Consider the following 20,603-nt stretch of genomic DNA (forward strand, 5'->3'; position numbering starts at 1 on the left):
ATAAATTAAAATTTTTAAAAAATATTTCAAGGGGGATCCCTGGGTGGCTCAGTGGTTTAGTACCTGCCTTAGGCCCAGGGCATGATCCTGGAGTTCCGGGATTGATTCCCACGTCGGGCTCCCTACATGGAGCCTGCTTCTCCCTTTGCCTTTGTCTCTGCCTCTCTCTCTCTCTGTCTCTCATGAATAAATAAATAAAATCTTTTAAAAAAAATCTTAAGTATTTTAAGCCACCCAACCTGGGGCTTGAACTTGCAACCCCAAGATCAAGAGCTGCATGCTCTACTACTGAACCAGCCAGGTGCCCCCCCCCCCAGATTTTAAGGTTCGAAGAAGCCCCTTTAGATGGTAAGGCCAGGCAGGGCAGGAGTTGCCCAGAGTGCAGTGGGGGCATGACCCCGGCCAAGAGTCAGAAGCCTGGGTGCAATGCTCCACTCATGTGGTCCTGAGTCTCTGTACCTCTAGGCTTTAATCTTCATAGCCTAAATGAGGGGTGGTGGCTAATGTCCCTTCCAGCTTTAAAATCCTCTTCCATGCAAGGCCGAAGACTGTATGGGACTTAGGTCCAACTGACGACTTCACAATCCAACTACTTTGCCAAAGTTTGGCTTGGCCTCCTTGCCTGGAGCTTCTTGGGTTATAACATCAACTGATCTCTCTGCAGTGTTGAGGCTGTAGGGCTTTTAATGAAGACAACATGATGTAACTACTTATGTCCAAGAATATGTCCAGGCCCCAGCATCTTCACTACCCTTCATCCTTGGTAGGATCTCACAGGGCCAGATTTTTCTTGGGAATAACACCAACATTATTTTCACACCAAATTATTTAACAATGTTAACACTGGCTTTTGCAGAAAATTTTTGAGTAATAAGGTGTGGGAATGGATGTTTTGGGTTCCTTGAAGTTTTTAATTAAGGAACCACTGGAAACTAAGGTCACTTATCTGATGAGATAGATGTTTTGAGTATCTGCTCTATTCGAGTCCCTGTATGTGTGCCTGATAAAAAGGCCCCGCTGCTGGGGGGGCGGCTTGTGTGTGGCCAACTCCCCACGACAGCGAGGGCACAGTCAGAAAACCCTGATGGCTGAGGCTGCCCGTGGGCTAAGCTCAGGACTCACCTGGGGATTTCCTTATTTTTTTATTTAAAAGATTTTATTTATTTATTCATGAGAATACACAGAGAGGAGAGAGAGGCAGAGACACAGGCAGAGGGAGAAGCAGGCTCCATGCCCCGGGAGCCCGACGTGGGACTCGATCCTGGGACTCTAGGATCCGGCCCCGGGCCAAAGGCTGCGCTAAACCGCTGAGCCACCCGGGCTGCCCTGGAGATTTCTTTAAAGATGAGAATCCAGATGTACAGCTTGTATTTCAACACCAGCCCTCTGAATGGTTGGCACAAAGAACAGAACTTCTAGAGACAGACATATCAGTTTGACCCCAGCCCTCCATTTGCTAGTTGCACATTTACCTTGTGAAGTTGCCAAGTTTCAGTTCCTGCACCTATAAACTGGAATCTAACCTCCATATAGGGTTGTGGAGAAGGTTAGAAATAAAGGTGGACAGCATTTTGCATAGTGTCTTGTGCAGAGCAGTTTTTAATTACTGCTAGTTTTTTTTTTTTTTTTTAAGATTTTACTTACTTGACAGGGAAAGAAAGAACAAGTGAGAGTGAGCACACCAGAGGGGGAGCCCTGATGCAGGACCCAATCCCAGGACCCTGGGATCATGACCTGAGCCGAAGGCAGACACTTAACCGTCTGAGCCACCCAGGCGCCCCTAATTACTGCTAGTTCTAACACTAGTATTTGAAGGATAAATTCAGAAGAAATTGGAGTTGAGACCCAACTAATTTAAGTTGCATCAACAATTTTATTATTTTATTAATTTATTTATTTATTATTTTTAAAGATTTTATTTATTTATTCATGAGAGACACAGAGAGAGAGAGAGAGAGAGAGGCAGAGACACAGGCAGAGGGAGAAGCAGGCTCCACGCAGGGAGCCCGACATGGGACTCGATCCTGGGTCTCCAGGCTCATGCCCTGGGCCGAAGGCGACGCTAAACCGCTGAGCCACCCGGCTGCCCTGCACCAACAATTTTAATTTCAAGTGCATTAAATTTGGGGAGATAGTTCCTAGACTTTTCTCCCAAATATTAAATAAGCGACTTTAACCTCTTTGTGTCTGCTTGCTCATCTGTGAAGTGGGGATAACAACAGTACTTTGTAAAGATTAAGATAATCTATAGGTAAATCTCGAGAACAAAACAAGCCACGTTGTAAGGGCTATATAGGTTGGAACTATTTTGATACCATATAAATACTCTTCATTGTAGACAAGTCGTAGTTCTCAACAGGAACTAGGAAAGCCTCTGGACGGGGCTGGAGACACGGGCTTGGGACACAGGCTTGTCCTTGCCTCCCGAGGTCGCCCTGGGTTAAGCCTGGCTCCCCCTCTGCACATGGGCATTATCCCTGTTCTTTTCCCCTCCCGCCCTCAGTCTTTGTAGAAATACACTCCCAAGACACCAGCAGTCAATTAATGTTTGCTAACCGCCTAGTGGTTTTCAGGAAAGAGAACCTCAAAATCAGAGCGAGTTGGGGACTGGAATGGCAGTGGGAAAACCCACCCTGTCCTGCTATTCCAGAATCCGTAAGTCATAGCTCTCCCTCGGTGCTGCCTCCACGGCCCCGAGTGGATCTTCTCTGAGAGCTGCCAACCTGGAGCAACGAGCAGAGGCTAAGGTGGGAGTGCACGGACGGTGTCCTTGGCTCTGGCATCTGAGTATGCGCCCTGCTGCTGCCACAGGCTGCGCTGGCCTGAGGACCTGACCCAGAGCCCACTGGGGGGGCGGTGGGAGGGGGAAATGCGGGCTCTTCTCCCTCACCCCATGTAGCCTCTGCTCCAACTAATTAAGCTTCAGTTGTGTGGTGACACCAAAGGGACCCACAGCATTGGGTACAACCTAGCCACACTCCAAGCTGAGGCTGCGGAGCATTGTGGAGGAGTGGGGACGAGCTGCAGGTAGGGAGGAAGGCGAGTAGGCTCTTTCCCATGTGCAAAGTGGCTGCAGATGAGCCCGGCTTGGGTCTGCATGAGGCCCACGGCACACTGGCAGCCTGAGCTTTTAGGGTGCGCAGCCCTTCTCTTCCCTGCCCTTCTGGTTCTCCTCAGCTCACTCATCTGAGTTTAGACAACTCCAGCGGTCACCAGCATCGCCAGTGACTTCTCAAATGTAGGACTCAGAGCCAAGAATTCCTGGCCCAGTCTCAGTTTCTGTGAGCACCGGATCTTTGTCTGCGGCCTGGATGATAAACTACTTAATGCAGAGGATCCTTAAGGAGATAAAAGGAGATAACAGAACTTGTTCTGCTACATCCCTCCATCCAGATGGCACCTTATCACCCTGGGCTGCAATGATCTGCTCATACGAATGTCTCATCTTGCTGCCCATGGGCACCTGCCGGGCTGTATGTGTCTGACACATGGCAGGCTATCACACCAAGTTAATCAAAACTGACGCATGAGCCAGATCTGGTATACAGATGTTTTTTTTTTTTAAAGCCCCTGCAGGGTGTGTAAAGGGTTTTTTTGTTTTTTGTTTTGTTTTGTTTTTTAGGATTTTTGATTTGTTGTTGAAATCAGGAGATATGTTCACAAATCTGAACTCCCCATCTTCTCTGAAAAGTTACGGAGATGGGGCTCTAGGGCCCATATTCCTCCTACTTGCTGGTAATCTGTGCACACTCAGGAGAGGCTGCTCCCTTTAGAAGATTCTCTCTACCCTGCCCCTATGCTTCCCTTCTTCTCCCACCCGAGCTACTTCCACTGCACTTGGCGATTTTACCTACCTGGTCCCTGCAGCAGCTGCTGCTGCTGACTCGGGCAGTAACAGAAGCAAGTCTCCATGAGCCCCACCAAAGAAAGTTTTCAACATGCTTGCTCAAAAGGCAGCACCTGGGGCTTGCCAGGCCAAGAGAATATACTGTATAGAAAGTCACCTCCAGAGAGAGGCTGGCCCCATAAGGAAGTACTCCAGATAACCCAGATGCTCCTAGGTGGCCAATGGCAGTGAAGTTCAGTTGATATGGCTGTAATCAGTCCTCTTTTTCCATTCACCCTCTAGTGAAAATAGGCAAGAGTATGCTATTTGTTCAAGAAGGGGGAGAACTGGCACTAGCTTTATTGAGCCACTGTCAGTCATCAAGGAAAACCCCTCTGGTCTTTTTTTTTTTTTTTAAAGATTTTATTTATTCATCATAGACACAGAGGCAGAGACATAGGCAGAGGGAGAAGCAGGCTCCAAGCAGGGAGCCCGACATGGGACTCGATCCCAGGTCTCCAGGATTGCGCCTTGGCCCAAAGGCAGGTGCTAAACCGCTGAGCCACCCTCCCTCTGGTCTTCTTTATTCCACTATTTTAACCATTATCACCAGGAAACTGACCCAGGAAGCATCCAATAACAAAGAAGGTAGTGGAGGGAATCATTCTAGGCCAAGGCACAGAGTGGGCACAAACACGGAGGTGCAAGGTTATGGGGGGGCGTTATGAAGGGCCCACAGCCGGTGGTGTGACAGGGCGTGCAGCTGGAAAGATGGCAGCTGCCACATGAAAGCAATGAGCCAAGAAGCGAGGACTTAAGGAAACAGTTACTGGCTTGAGGCCTCTGTGTCAAGGATAATCCACTGCAGTATCGAACAATATTCACATGGAAGGAACCCTGATGGGCAGGCACCATCACCCATCCTGATTTTTAATGTGGAATGCAACACCTGAAGAAAGAACTCCAGAGTAGAGTTTCCAAACCATCTTTAGAAATTTTCAAATTAAATTCCAGCCCCTCACCTGCCCCTGCACTGCCAGGACAGTTTATAAAACTAATTCAATGGAACTGCTCTGGAGGCGGGTGCTGGCCAGGAGGCCCTGACCCAGTCCTTCCGCTCACTATCCTCACTGGGTTCCAGAGCATCACGGAGTGCCAAAGACCACCAAGCTTGAGGACGAGCACCTTTCACAAAGCAGAACAAGCCACCCCAAAAGAGTTCCAAGGGGCCAAGTGCTCCTATAGAGATGAACAGTTCCACTTCCTGTTGCCACATTTTAAACTATTTATTGAATGAGGCAGTAATAGACAGAATGGAAAACAACACAGAATCCATGCTCTGCTACTTGGGTTTTGCTTCTCTTCTTCTTGGCAACTTCTCAAACTATTAGGAGGTTATTTCACCACAAAGGAACACGGACTTTAAAGCCCCTGAACAGCTTCACAATGACGATAAAAAATAATAATTAAAAAAATAACAAGTTGTAGAACTAGGACTGTTTATATGTAAATTTCCCTTCCCTCCCCCTATTACGTACAGAAAAAAACATACAAAGAACATTAGATAGTTTTATATAAAACAAGCAAATACAAGAATTTGAAACTTTTCTCAAAGGCTGAGCAAGACGTGAAGGATCTTTTAATGTCGCATAAAAAAAAAACACATTAAATACACTATCACACGTGGGGGCCCGGGAGGAGGGAGGAAGAGTTGTCCCTGTACTCAAGGAGCAGAGATTTGGCCTGTCGAGAAGTCAGGTGAATTTAGCCACTGGAGACTCAGGGCTTGCAGCTGAGAAATCACAGGATTTCACAGAGAACACCCAGACCAGTCAACGCCCGTGAGGAGGAAGCCGTGGGGCCCGGCGCACAGGCTGCAACCTGGGAAGACTGCCGTGTCCCTTCTGAAACAGGGCCTGCTCCAGGGGTGCCGGAAACACCCAGGTCCCTTTCTCTTCCAAAGCCCCCCGCAGGATGAAGAGCAACCTTCCTCAAGCCAGGCGCTCCTGTCAGTTCCAGTCTCCTCTGTGAAGCTACAGAAAGTTACTGGAAAGGAAAAAAATTGCTCCCATTGGTGTGCCCTGGTCTTTGAAGATCTTTCTCTCCCTCCTTCCTTTCCCCTTCCCGCCCCTCCCCTCCCCCTCCCACTCTCTCCCCTCCAAGCACACGCCCACAAGCACACTTAACACGCACGTGCTCCTCAAACCCTTAATACTTCTGTTACCTTCAGTTCATATACATGACCAATTCAGGACTGACCTTAAAACCAAAGCAACCTCTTAAGAGTCGTGATATCAAGAAGGCTTCCTGGGAAGGGGAAGAGATGGGAGGCTGAGGAAAACCCTCTTGTTCCTGCCGGGGGCTTTAAGGACATTCACCTGCCTATGGTAAGGTCAGCACCTGGGCCAGCCCGAGGAGCTCTCAGCTGCCAGACCGCGAGGCCCTTGGACCTTGCAAACACAACTTCTGGACCCTGCCCCATTCTGGAACCTCCTTCCTCAGGTGAGTCCAGCAGGGAGAGCTCTGGGTGGCCACTGGGAGGCAGCTTTGGTGAAGGGCATGGTCACCTCCGCCTGAGTTTGTCAGTAGCTCAACGCATGACCCTGGTATGAACAAAAACCGGGTGACTGTGTCTGGCCACGTACCCTACACCCACTAAACTGGGTGAATTATTTTTTTCCACAGCTCACCTTGATTTCATACAGATAATTCCATGCGGGTTTCATATATATATATATATATATATATACACACATACATACATACATATATATATACTTTATATATATGTAAATGTGTATATCCATATGTACACATATACATATATTCACACTCACACATACACACACGTAAGTATACACACATGTTTCTGCAGAAAGAAGTCCTGCCATAATTTGGCTTTTTCGGGACAGTGAAATTGACAACATGGTATCTTATTCCACCAATCCCAGAAAATCAAGAGTGGTGCTTTAAAAAATGCAATTCCAAAACCCACTGCCTTTCTTCCTTTTTAAAAAAAAGGTTAACAAAACTTTTCTTCCAAAGTCGAGAGACTTAATTCCATTTGATTGCACCTCTGCAAACGTGTAAAAAATTTTGAAGTAGACTAGAAAACAATGCGGTGGTATGGCTGCATGTCACTGTTCCAACGTCACCACCTCCACAGCCTGGCCGTCCATGGTAACTGTGCTGTCCGATATCCGGGTGGTCACAGGAGCCATGGCCACCTGCACGGGCCCGTTGCCCTGGGCGAGGCTGGTCACCACAGTCTGGTACATGCTCACAGGGATCTGGACCAGTCCTGCAGAGACAAAGGGGACACCATTGGACTCAGCTTCCCAGATGCCAGCTGGACAGGGTGCCCAGCCCCAGCCCTTCAGGATGCCACTGTCAGCCTCGTGTAATCGCACACCGACTGTCCAGGCACAAATACATCCCTCTTCTCACCTAGTTTCATTCTTTAAAACAGACCTTCAGGAAAGAAACTTTCAAGAAACCATGGAAACGTGCCCCAGGGCAGGGCCTCCCCAACTTGCCAGATGAGCCTGCCTACCTCTAATTTTAGGAAGGAAGGCTGGTCAGGTGTGAACCCTCCTCCCCAGCTCAACCCTTCTGACTGCCTCCTCCCACTGGGGAAGGCTGCCATTAATCTTCTTTGATGTTCTGCTACTGACTTCAATTGTCTGCCTGCCTATGCTCAAGTTTCTCTCAGCTCCTGGGTGGCCTGGTCAATTATTTAACTCTTGAATTTGGCTCAGGTCATGATCTCAGAGTTCTGAGATCGAGCCTCAGGTCAGGCGCATATGGAGCCTGCTTAAGATTCTTCCTCTCCTCCCCCAACTCTCAAAAAAAAAAAAAAAAAAAAAAAAAGGCTAGGGTATTGTTTTCTTGATTTTAGATCCACAGACCAGTAAAATTTAAAAATATATTTTGGGGTCAACTTAAAAAGACCCAACTGTCTCCTAATATCACTTTCAGAGTAGAAAGGGTGGTTTAGCACAAAGAAAGGAGGAAGCACATCATCTCAGAAAAGGGCAGTCCTTCCTAAGAAAGAAAAGTTGATAGCTTTATATGACATGTTAAAAAATAAAAAAAGGATTTCCAGTTAAATGAGATAGAAGAAATGCATAAGAGGAAGCTCCTCTTCCTCTTGAAACTAAAATTATAATGAGGTGCAGGGGAAGGATATAAGTGAGGGGTGCCAATTTGCTATGGAAAATGAAAAGCAAATGTAAAGTGGTTCTGACTTATCAGAGAACTAAAAGCAGCAAGTCCTGTGTTCACGGAGGGCACAGGATATATAGGCCTCACTACTGTAGAAAGAGATGAAAGAAAACAGGAATTGGTAAAAAGGAATTTCCTGGACCAGCAGCTCTCACCCATCCCAACACCCAGACACCCTGACCTTTACTGACAGGACATCTGAAGTTGTCCTACTGAAGAACTCCATTGAGCTCTATTGAGAAGGTGACCTGAAGAGGCCAGGGAATGACCACAGGGATACCTGCTGAGTGGGGAGGTGGGGGGAAGACACTGAAAACTCTGGCCTGCTGTGCTGGCACTTACCCCGGGGCCTACAGACCATCTACTCTGCCCTGCACACTCCCTGACAACTCGCTCTCACTCTTCGGGAATACAAGGTTGAAGACAATGGGGGGAGAGAAGAAAGCAAAGCCTCCGAACTCAAATATTCTCAGAGAAGATATTTATTTATTTTTATTTATTTTTCTTTTTTTTTCAGAGAAGATATTTATATCATAAAAATCGGATGCTTTTCTTATAAAGAAATATGAGAAAAAGTTTTAAAATAAAAAAAATCTAAGAGATGAAATATTTTCCAAAGAAAGCAGAAGATAAAGTCAAGGAAACTTCTCAGAGAGTAGAAAAGATTAAAAGATGGAAAGGAGAGAAAATATGAAACTGAAGGGGTCCAGCCTCTGATAAGATGGAATTCCAGAGACAGTTAAAAAAAAAAAACAAAAAACAAAAAAACAGAAGGTAGGAAATTATCAGACACATTGTAAATAAATTTCTAGAACTGAAAAATACGAGTTTCACATTGAAAAGGCCGATTAGATGCCCAGCAGACAAGATAACAAAAGATTGAGGTACTAATGCACATCTTTGCAACATTTTAGAACACCGGAGATAAAGCAATGATCCTGAAAGCTTCCAGAAAGAAAGAAAAGTCATATACAGGGATCCCTGGGTGGCGCAGCGGTTTAGCGCCTGCCTTTGGCCCAGGGCGCGGTCCTGGAGACCCGGGATCGAATCCCACGTCGGGCTCCCAGTGCATGGAGCCTGCTTCTCCCTCTGCCTGTGTCTCTGCCTCTCTCTCTCTCTCTCTGTGACTATCATAAATAAATAAAAATTAAAAAAAAAAAAAAAAAAAGAAAAGTCATATACAAAGAACTGGGAATCAGAATATTGTGGGACTTCCCAAAAGCAAGCCTGGAAGCTAGGAGATGAAGGAGCAAATGCCTTCATGTGTCTGAGAGAAAGTGCTTTCCGGCTAGAACTGTTTCTAGCCCATTAAATGATACCCCTATCAACTGAGTGTGAAGGCAGAAGAAAGGCATCTTCAGAACTGTAAGGGGTCGAAAAGTTGGCTACCCATGCATGCTTTCTCACGAAGTTCTGAAGGATGTGCTCCACAGCAATGAGAGAGAAAACTAAAAAGTGCCCATGGGATCAAGGGGACAGAGAACACATTATGAAGAGCTCTGGGGCAGGCTGAGGGGCCCTGAGCCAGAGCTGGGCAGCAGGTCTGAGAGCACAGAGAGGAAAGACTGGCAGGACAACATGGGCATGGTTTCTGAGGGGTTTTCCAGAAATGGGCAGAACTGGTCATTACTACCAAAAAATAGAAGGGAAAAAGCAAGTAGTAACCATAGTAATATACTTACCTTAGGAGTGGACAGGTTTTTTTTTAAAGATTTTATTTATTTGAGAGAGAGAGAGTACACAGGGAGAGGGAGAGAGAAGCAGACTTCTTGCTGCGCAGGGAGCTCGACAAAGAGCATGATCCCAGGGCCTCAGCATCATGACCTGAGCTGAAAACAGATGCTTAACCCACTGAGCCACCCAGGTGCCCCTGGAATGAACAGTTTTAATGTAGTTATAATAATATAAACATACATTGTGGGTTATGAAGAAATTGCAAAACTGCTTCAGCTCAAGAAATAATGACTTAAGACTTTTAGAGCAGTAAAGATATACACCAGAAAGAGCATGAAGTGCTGCCTCTAGGGTATAGTCTTTTTTTAAAAAAAAAGTCCTTTTAGTCCTTTTTGACATTTAAAGCCATATATCATTTTGTTGAAAATAAAAATTTTATTTATTTTTTTTAAAAATGATTTTATTTATTCATTTGACAGCACAAGCAGAGGGAGAGAGAGAAGCAGGCTTCCCATCAAGCAGGGAGCCCAATGTGGGGCTTGATCCCAGGATACTGGGATCATGACCTGAGCCGAAGGCAGACATTTAACCAACTGAGCCAGCCAGGCACCTAAAATAATTAAAAAAAAAAAAAAAAAAAAAAAGGTGTTTTGGGCACCTGGGTTCCATTTCCCTCATCTAGACTTTGCATATAGCTCTTAAATGTCTCTAACCAAGCCTCTTTCAGCTCATTCCTCCCTGTCACCTGAGAGATCTTTCTATACCACATCAAATCCTCCATCTCAAGCTTTTCAAATTCCACGTTAAAGAAGTTCTCAAAACCTATATATATATATATAAAGTTCCTGTTTGATGTTGTATTCAAGACATCTTATGCTCTTCTCTGGTCTAGCTCTGTAGTCTCACCTCCCTCCCTCACCACAGGTATTCTGTGCTCAGGACACCACCCTGGCTCCTCTCATCTCCCAACACAGTGGTCACATGCCTTCCTCTGGGCCTTTGCTCACACTGTTCACTACTGGGAAGTTCCATACTCCCCACTCCTTCCCCTCTAAAAACTGGCAAATAAATAAAACAAAAATGAAATTCAAAAACAAATATAATGGACATGAAATTAAAAAAAAAAACTGGGTTCAGTTGGACGTCCTCTTGGAAGCTGGCCATATTCCAACCCCCATCAATGCTGAGAGTTGCCTCTGCTAGATTCTCAGCACTGGCATGGCCGGTAAAAATGCGTGTGGATAGGCCTTCCTGTCTGACAGAGGGTTACTTCAAGGCCAGGCTTGGCTCTAGTTCATGTTCTGTTTCCCACAGTGTGAGGTACAAGATGTGCCAGAAGAGCAAGAGGCCACAGGAGTCTATTACTGGCCTTGGCAATGTGCAGCTGGGCCCCTACTCCCTGGCCTCTAGACTCCCGAGTATATATGAAGACCATACGACTGCTTCCATCACCCCAGTGTATTCATGATCATCATCACTTTCATCCTCTCTACTGGTCACAAGGGACGAGGTAAAATTAACAAAGTAATACACTTTTTTGTGTTTTTTGTTTTGCCCACTGGCAAAAGTAGGGCACATATGTCATCCTGCAAAGAAGCCACGTGCTGGCACAGAGCAACTAAAACTAGAAGCAAAGATCAGTCTCACTTCTTTACTTTTGCTTCTGAGCTTGATTCAGTTCCCAAAGCTCCAAACTTAAGGGAATAAGTTGCATACTTTATAAAAACAGGGACCACTGTGAGCAGAGAAACTTCCTCACTGTGAACAACCACCCTGAGACAGGGGGCAGGGGATGGGTGTGGGTGGAGACTGAAGGAATTGTCATAGTTACATCTCTGGTTTATGGTATGTTTTCATTTCCCTATTATGTGGATCCACACCAACACTGTTGTTAAAAGTTTTAGTATTGTGGGAGATTTGCTCCAGGGTAAAATGGAGGAAGGGGCAAATTGCAGAAATATATATTGGCTGCCACTGCTATAACCAGAACAATCCTCTGAATGCAAACTGATCTTGTTGCCTTTTACAATTCTTCAGTGACCCAGGGATATTAGGTCCAAACCTTGCAGGATTTAAACCCTTCATTTCATCCCACGTTGTTCAGTTTAGCCTAGTGACCACGAACCCCCACCTGTTTTACACTCTGATCTGGTGAACTTGACTGAGTCTCCATGACCTGCATTCAACTATGACTTCTGCCTGCAATGATGGGCCTGGACTTGTGCCTTGAATGGGCTCCTATTCTTCCTTCCACAGTCAGCTGCAGTCTCTCCTCCCTGGCCCTAGCTCCTCTTCTCTGGAGGTCACAAGCACTTTGCACTGGCCTCCATGGAGGCAGTGGTTATGTCCACCATCACTGTTTGCATGTCTTTGGGAGGACTATCAATTCCTCCAGGGAGGGACAGAGTGTCCATCTTTGAGTCCTCAGCAATCAGTGGGGACTCAAAAAGATTTCTGCACTCACGGATGAAACCTGCCTTCTGAGGTTGCACAGGTGCCCCTCCCGGAGACAGGGTGACTGAAATGGCACAGTCTTAGGGTGATGAGGCATTTTAGAGTGGAAGCTCCCCATCCAGACAATACTCACATAAAAACTACTCTGTTCAGGACTCATCCAAAGAAAACCACTTTTAAAGATTTCATCTTATTTCACCTCACGATCAGGGAACGAATAAATTTGGCCTCCACAACTGGGTGATGAAGTGACTCCGACACAAAGCTGTCTCAAGAGTGAATGGTGACAGCAACTGCATCTCTGAAATGCTTTTCGGAGGGCAAAATTCCACATACACAGCCATTTCATAACTCCAAATGCCTCAAAATCCCAATGCCGTTATTTTCTGCATGTGGTTTCAATCTACCTCCACCTTAAATCACCACATTACCATCCTACCGTGGGGATTTGAGAATTTCAGAATCTCTCTCTCTCTCTCTCTCTCACATACACACAGCCATTTCGGCACGGGATTAGATTAAATCGTCTCAGCAGCTCTGACCCAGCAGCCCTCCTGTCCATGGAGGGGCGGAGGAGGGCCCAGAGGCCTGCAAACCAGCGCACTAAGTCTGTAGCTGCCCTTGGAAGAGAGATGATTAAACGCTGAGGTACAGTAATCAGGCTGGGATTGTCCCTGCATCTGCTCAGCCAGCCCTGATTAGCCCTAATCTAGAAGGTGTATGTTAATCTCAGTTTGTATTCTGGGTCATTTCGATTAAGCAACAGGAAGCCCTTCACATTCTACTTTAAAGGTTGGAAGTTCTCTTTTATTTTTCTGAGAGATCCTGTTCAATCCTAGCAGTAAGTCTCTTGGCATTTGTATAGCACTTTTCAAAGCCCTCTTTTTTTTTTTTAAAGACTTTTATTTATGCATGAGAGACATAGTGAGAGAGAGAGAGGCAGAGACACAGGCAGAGAGGAAGAAGCAGGCTCCATGCAGGGAGCCTGATGTGGGACTCAATCCTGGGTCTCCAGGATCAGGCCCTGGGCTGAAGGCGGCGCTAAACCGCTGAGCCACCGGGGCTGCCCTCAAAGCCCTCTTACATCCACTGTGTATCATCTGATTTTTGCTAAGACCCTAGAGAAGCAGGCTGGGCAGGTGTTCCTCCCTTTCACAAATGATAGGCAAGTTCCTTTGGGAGAACCAGGGACTTATCCTAAAGGCACATACTTATAAAGTCCTGAAGATTTAGTACCCCAGTCTCCAGAACCCCAATATTTCAAAGCCATAAGAAACCTTAGCATTCACTCAGTTTAGTAAATCCCTTTTGCTTTAAACTCAAAAGTAAAAAGTTTATTAAAAAAAGTAAACACAGAACAAGACAGAGTGGTTTTCACCCCAAGATGACTGAGTGCACTTGTCGTTAACATAGGCTTCTTGAAATTAAAGCCTTTGAGTCTCTTCAGCAGAGGAAATCCTGAGCGCCTTTCTGTGCCTTCAAGGGAGAGCTCTGGGTGCCAAATCACTATAGCGCGGTACGTGTTGTGTAAGGAGGAGCCTGTGTGGATGAGCCCATGGTGTGGCACCTGTCAGTGTAAAGTGGTAACATCTGCCTTTATTTCCAAATGTAAACAAAATTATTTTGGAGGGCTTTCCATTTTTTTCCCTGAGCGATTTTTTTTTTCTTGGAGTCTTGTTTTTGAGTGAAGAGAAAGATTTTGACATAAATCTTGAATGGAACTGCAGCTCTCAATACAGAGTGCTATCGTTTTATTTCATGGAAGAATAAATCCCTCTCAGTGGCAAAAAAAAAAGTCAGGTGTCCAGGCTCCTGACCCCCATGGGAGTCTTGCCATGCACCCAACTGCTCTTAACATTGAACAACATGCTGGCAGGGACCTAGAAGGTGGAGCACTACCCTCTTCGTGCTCATTGCTACCTCTCCCCTCAGGCTTCCAGGTAAGTTTTACAAAGTTGGCCAAACTGGGAAGAGGCCAAAGCTGCCTCAGGTCTCAGCACCAGAATTTCCTTGTCCAATAGCAGTCAGACTAAAATCTCAGGAGGGACTGCTGGCTCCAGGACCACATTTCCCTGTAAAAGATAATGAGACCTGCCCCTGCTTCTCTCCCACTTGGGAATCACATACTGGAGCCCACATGATCAAACACACTCCTCCCAGTCTTTCCCCAGTGCAATGAGTGGCAATTATATCCCTCCAGGTGCTCAGGCCCAAACTTTGCAGTCATCTTTGACTTTACATATGATACAGCAGCAAATCCTGTCAACTCGTCCTTCAAATATAAACCTGGAATTCAGCCACTTCTCTTTGCTGCCTCCCTGGACAGAATCGTACCCTCTCTTGCTAGGACTACATTTTTAAAACATGTATTTTTTCTTTATATATATAAAGGGGGAAATAGAGCAAACACATGTGGTGGGGAGGAGCAGAGGGAGAGAGAGAAGCTTAAGCAGCCTCCCTGCCCAGCACGACCCTGAGACCATGAGGTGAGCTGATATCAAGAGGGGGACATTCAACTAACATCCACTCAGGTGCCCCACCATGAGTACATTTTATCTTCCTCCATAATCATCCTGCTTCAGCCCTTGCTCCACTGTAGCCAGAGGGATTTTCTAAAACTTCCATATGACATGATGTGTTATCAGGACAGCCACTGAAAATTCAGATGTCTGGGCTAGGCTGGCTCTGATACAGCTCACGTGCTTCTCACCCAGCATCCTTCAAAGGCCTCCCTTCAAGTCACATGACCTTTTCAGGTAGGACACACAGGGACACTGACCCCCAGTGTGGCCAGGCTTCTACTCAGAGTTCTCCAAGGAGACCCCTGCACAGGATCCATTCTTAAAGGGGACTGCTCATCTCACCAGGGACGTCATTTCACACAAGGTAGATCATCTGCTGTTTAAGCTCCCCGCCGCTTCAGAAGAATCCTTATTTTAACAGAGACTTACTTAAAAAAATAGCTAACCCACAGAGGGCATAGGAAAAAAAGGTACAAAAAAGGGTATAGCGTTGAAAAAAGTCAGTCTCCCTCCCAGAGGCTAACTACTATGGCCAGTTTTGTGGCTGGCCTGTAGTCTCACTGAGACTGTGCATTTGGTAATGTGTGTCTTTTCCCCATTTGAACAATGCATACCATTCATAGTCTTCTGCACCTTGCTTTTTGGGGGATCTTTACTTACAAGTATGAAAAGAGTGGCTGCAGAGTATTTCATTTGTATGAAGGTGCTTAATTTTTTTTTTCATGTCAGATGGGTAAGGTGGCAATATTGTAACAAGGTCTGAGGGAGGTACAACCACAGGAACACCCAATCATCATGCTTATGAACTACAAAAGGATTTGGAGGTGCTTGGTTTTGACTAACTAGTGCTCTGATGACTCACACCTTGGCTTCCCAATCTTTTGGTATTATGCCAAATGTACTGTAATTTCTCACAAATGCAAGGATTTACCAAAGAATATGACTTCTTAAGAGGATATTTATACTTTAAAATTTCATAGGTGCAGTAATGAGGGGACTCCTAACTGTTTTGCTCAGCCCAATTCCTTTCAAGATTCAAATTCCTAATCTATTGCTAGTAGTGGGATTTAAGATTAAGGCATGATAAGTGACAGGGGAATATACTTTTGGACAGACATTTGTCTTTGAGCCTCTCAAATCGTTATTATATGGGTGGCAGATAATGCCATCTACTCATAAGCCTGGTCTTGTCTTCTAATATAAGTGACCATTTGCTCATGTTACAGGGCTTGGCCTTGTTTTCTGCAAAACAGGAGGCCATGAGTTTATAGTGGTCTGTCTCTGATGGTGGCACCAGGGGAGGCTTTGTGGTAGACCATGGGCGCCAATAAGAGTAACTTTAAAGGTTAGGGTCACAGCCTTGCACACTCTGAATTTATCATTCATGAGCGGATCTACTCTATTCCTGACCTCTCCTGAGGTAATGAGTTTCATCACTTACCTACTGTATAATGGAATACACAGACATGTGTACGTGTGTATGTATATTTGCAATTTATTTACCTAGAGGAATTAATTTACTTTCCTTCAGGCTAACTCCTTAAGTGTTCTGTGATTTGATGAATACATCTACATATCACAGTTAGCTAAATCTTCCTGAAGTAACATTTAGCAATGGCTATCCTGTCCCACCAAAAAAAACAAAACAAAACAAAACAAAACAAAACAAACCCTCACTTTTGGTGGCTGTTTACTATGGGAAAAATAAAGTTCAAACAGCTGGTTTGAAGGATTACATCAGCCTTTCCCACAAATACTCTACATTCTCTCTTCATTACAACCGTACCTGTCTCCTTACTGTACCCTGGCCACCACATATGTCTGCTCAGACAGATCCCTCTGCTTAGCACTATCCCCTGCTGATGCAAGTCCTGTTCTTCCAACAGTCTCCATACCTTTCCCAGAGTCCATCCAGATAGCACAGCCCACACAGGTTTCCTTTCTGTGATTTTACTCCCTCCATCATTTGGCACCAGCTCTGTGCTAACCTGTTTCCAAGTAGTTATTGTTCTCTCTATAATCTGCTTGCTTAGACCATTGGCAGGACTATGTCTTTAAATACTGAGCAGCTTGAACATAGTAGATGCTTAATAATGAAATATGACTATAGAATAGTGTTCTTCATGCTTTTTAGAAACTTGGTTACATTCCTATCAGCTTTGGCTTCCATAGACTGAAGAAGGCCTTGGAACCTTTCACTCTGCTCCTGAGTGTAGCAGGATTTTCACAACAAGACTCAAGGTACGGTAGCCAAATACTGTTTGGCTAATACCAAAATAGGCTGTTTTATTTCCATGAAAGGCTTGCTGGTCAGAAAGACTACATGTGACTCCTGGCTCTGCCATTGAATGGCTTATGAACCTCACTTTCCTCAACTGTAAAATAGCAGTCACTAATCTCACAGGGCTGTCGAGGACTAGATGTACTGACTTAGGCAAGGTCTGGCATAGTTCCTGGCACATAGTAGGTATACTATAAATGTCAGCTACTTTTCAAAGATGACTTTGAACAAGAGGTTGAATGAAGTCTGGTGGGGCCACAGACGTTAGACTAAAGCTCTCAGGAAACAGAAATGAAAGCAGAGACGGCACAGATCTCCTTTCAGCAGTGATTTGTTCCTGCCAGGAAGCACATCATTCGCCAAAGGCCTCCAAAGATGTAAAGATTAGAGATAAAAGCCATGAAATCAGGGCAGATGGACTGGCGTGCAGCTTCCTTTCTGAGATGCAGATGGACGGTCAGAACTGGCACTGGATCTACACTGTGACATATATGGAATCACTGCCGACTCTGCACTGGTAAATAGATAATCCAGGTGAAACCGCTAGTCAATAGTGAGAATGTTAAATATATGGTCAGGGGCAGTAGGATATGATATCATCACTCTGATAAATTTCTAAGCCCCTCCAGATAATAACGACATAGGCTCAAGTGTAGCAGAGCACAGAGTTACAGGCCTGGCCACTGTCACCCAGAACCAGACTGCCCTCCCCCTACTCCACCCTGCGACGAGACAGAGCAGGACAGACAGCCTCAGGAAGAATGGGCCTTTCATTTGCCCTCACAATCTGGGAAACCTCTGGGAATTGTTGTTTGCTGTAACTGAATCTTTCAGCCCAAAGGCCTTCCAAGTTGGTCATGGAAATATCTTTAGTTGGGAGAAAAATATTGATGGTTGTGAGAGAAAAAGAGCTACACAAAGAAATTTATCAAATAAACACAACATTTTCTGGAAGATAATAAAACATTTTTAAAGACTGATTTATTTATTTTAGAGGGAGAGAGAGGGAGGGAGGAGGGAGAGAGCATAGGCAGGGGGAAGGGCAGAGGGAGAGAGTCCTAAGCAGACTCCACACTCAGTGTGGAACCCGACATGGGGCTTGATACCATGACCCTGAGACCACAACCCAAGCTGAAATCAGGAGTAGGTTGCCCAACCAACTGTGCCACCCAGGCACTCGAAGAGAAAGAAGTCTTAAAACCCAAAGGAAAAAATTACAATATAATGCCTTCTGTAGTTTACGGATGTGAAAGCTGACTACAGGTATCAGGAAAATGCTGGCTGAAATGGGGAACCAGAAGACTTCAATTGGAAAGGACTGGAATAAATAAGTAAGAAATAAAGCCATGAATTATATTACCTAAGTAAGTTCTGCAGTTTTTGTGTTTTATTTTGTTTTATTTTTAGGTGGTTTTATTAAAGCACAGGGACAGGGCCCATGGGCAGAAAGTCTGCGGCTGCCAGTTCTGAAGTTTTTGAAGAGCCACCAAGCATTATCTTCAGGTGTGTCAAGAGGTGACAGGCAGGAGGGAAGTACTTTAAAGTCTTATTTGCAGACTTGAAAAAGAATTTGCACCAGGGACTGATGTCTAAGGCAAGCCACTATTAAAGGAAGAAAACTAGGTATGGTATGTACTGGTGTAGAGATGGGAGAACATGAAAGGAACTCAGGGAAAGAAGCTAGTCCAGTAGGCGGGTGGCAGATAGAGGCTGAGAATAACAAACAAGGACCAGATGGAAAGAAGACAATTACAGGGCAAGAAGGGGAAGGTCATGAAAAGAATGTCAATATCAAATGACAAGGAGATCCAGGGAACCCTCCTGATGCTAAGACAAGGAGGAAACAGAGAAAAGTATTTCTCTCCCAGTCATTCTGTTATATTAGCTGCTTCTGGGACATTTAATCTTTCTTTTCCGTGTTTTCTAAGTCCCTGGCTTTTGGGTGAATTTGTGGGATTTATGGATTAAAATATGTATTATACCTGGCGTACTGAGTATTCTCATGAAGCCGATAGCAGCCTCCTAGGTGCCTTGGTGTAACAGGCACTTCTTGGCATACAAGATTTTCTACCCCCTTGCTAGACGATGTCAACCCTGTTTTGGAGAAACCACTTCCCGTGATAACTATCATAGCAGAAATTCTGTCCTTTGCCTGATTTTTCAGACCACCAGGCAATTTCTCTTGCCCACATCCCACAAGCCAAATGTTAAAAATGAATCCATTTTTCCTTTATTAGTAAGTGTATTTCAAAACATATTTTGGAGATACAATTTCACAGTTTGCTTTTGAAATTATTGGGAGTGTCCAGGAACATCAATGAAGTCAGGGTTTTGTGCTTCAAAACGAACCACTGTGGTATATTACCCCACAGGCCGAGCTCCCAATGTGGGGTTGAACAAGCTAACTCCAAGGCCTGCTGATCTACCCAATAGGGCTTTAAACTGAAAATGGCAGGAGAGAAAAGTGTTCAGCTAAAGTTTGTGGGACATGTGTATGCTCAGGAGGACATGTGATTTGACTGTACAGAGAAGGGCAGGAGATACCTAGGAAAATTCAGAAGAAATCACTGGGAAGAAGGAAGACACTCAAGGTCCCTAAAGTCTATGCACCAGTAGACAGGGTATGAGCAATATGTAAAGGATTGATTTTTTTTTTTTAATATTTTATTTTTAAGTAATCTCTATACCCAACATGGGGCTCGAACTTCTAACCCCGAGATCAAGAGTCACATGCTCTACCGACTGAGCCAGCCAGGTGTCCCTAAAGCATTAATATTTATTTATTTATTTATTTATTTATTTATTTATTTATTTATTTATTTAAATATTTTTAAATAAAAGAAGGGGGGGTAGGGTAACTGGATGAGAGGCATTAAGGAGCACATGTGATATAATGAGCACTGTTATTATTAAGATTTTATTTATTTAATACAGGGGAGAGAGAGCGAGCGAGCACGCACAAGCAGGGGGAGCAGCAGGCAGAGGGAGAAGGAGAAGCAGATTCCCCACTGATCAGCAAGCCAGATGAGGGGCTGGATCCCAGGGCCCTGGGATCAGGACCTGAACCGAAGGCAGATGCTCAACTGACTGAGCCACCCAGGCACCCCTAACAACACAAAACTTTCAAAAAGCACTGAGCAAGATGAGCCACGAGAATGTGCTACAGAGGAACAGCCACAGGAAACTGCCTCCCCTGTATGTCCTGGTGTCCGGAGTGCAAAAACCATCTCTTGACAATCTCCCATGGAGGGTTTTATAAACCCTTCGGTCAACATGCCAGCACACTGAGTGCTAAAGGTGTGCATATTGGTAAAAGCAGATCTTACAGTCAGCTCTTAGTTGTGTTGAAGGGAAGGTGGGCCACTTCTCGGATACCTCCCCTTCTAAACTGGAATTTATGATGTGCTTTTCTTATAGCAGACTTACTTCCTAATAATGTCTCCTTTAAGCTAATATGAAAACTAATTTGTATTCCCTAAGTACCCAGCAGCTGGGTGAGGGGTGGAGGAGATGGTCTGGGCTTATGCTAGCTTGTTGAAAGAAACTGTCCAAGGATTTAAAATGTGTCATGACTAATCTGCATGACAGATAATCTGTATGTGGCTCCTGAGAGTGGACTATA

At 45.1% G+C, this 20,603-nt stretch overlaps 1 protein-coding gene and 1 pseudogene across 7 annotated transcripts in view; both read right to left on the minus strand.

Moving 5' to 3' along the window:
• Window positions 1-5,093: 5,093 nt before the first annotated feature.
• Window positions 5,094-20,603, minus strand: part of NRF1 (nuclear respiratory factor 1) — a 135,937-nt gene continuing 120,427 nt past the window's right edge. For 6 of the 7 annotated variants that reach the window (XM_038556538.1, XM_038556541.1, XM_038556539.1 and 3 more), the window contains one exon: window positions 5,094-7,127. In XM_038556538.1, the coding sequence (XP_038412466.1) occupies window positions 6,964-7,127 (164 nt within the window). In that variant the 3' untranslated portion in view covers window positions 5,094-6,963. The remainder of the gene's footprint in view (window positions 7,128-20,603) is intronic. The other variant, XM_038556542.1, reaches the window with a different exon arrangement.
• On the minus strand, window positions 15,424-15,518 carry LOC119867656 (annotated as a pseudogene).

This window comes from Canis lupus, chromosome 14, assembly GCF_011100685.1.
Source record: "Canis lupus familiaris isolate Mischka breed German Shepherd chromosome 14, alternate assembly UU_Cfam_GSD_1.0, whole genome shotgun sequence".
Taxonomy (NCBI): Eukaryota; Metazoa; Chordata; class Mammalia; order Carnivora; family Canidae; genus Canis; species Canis lupus.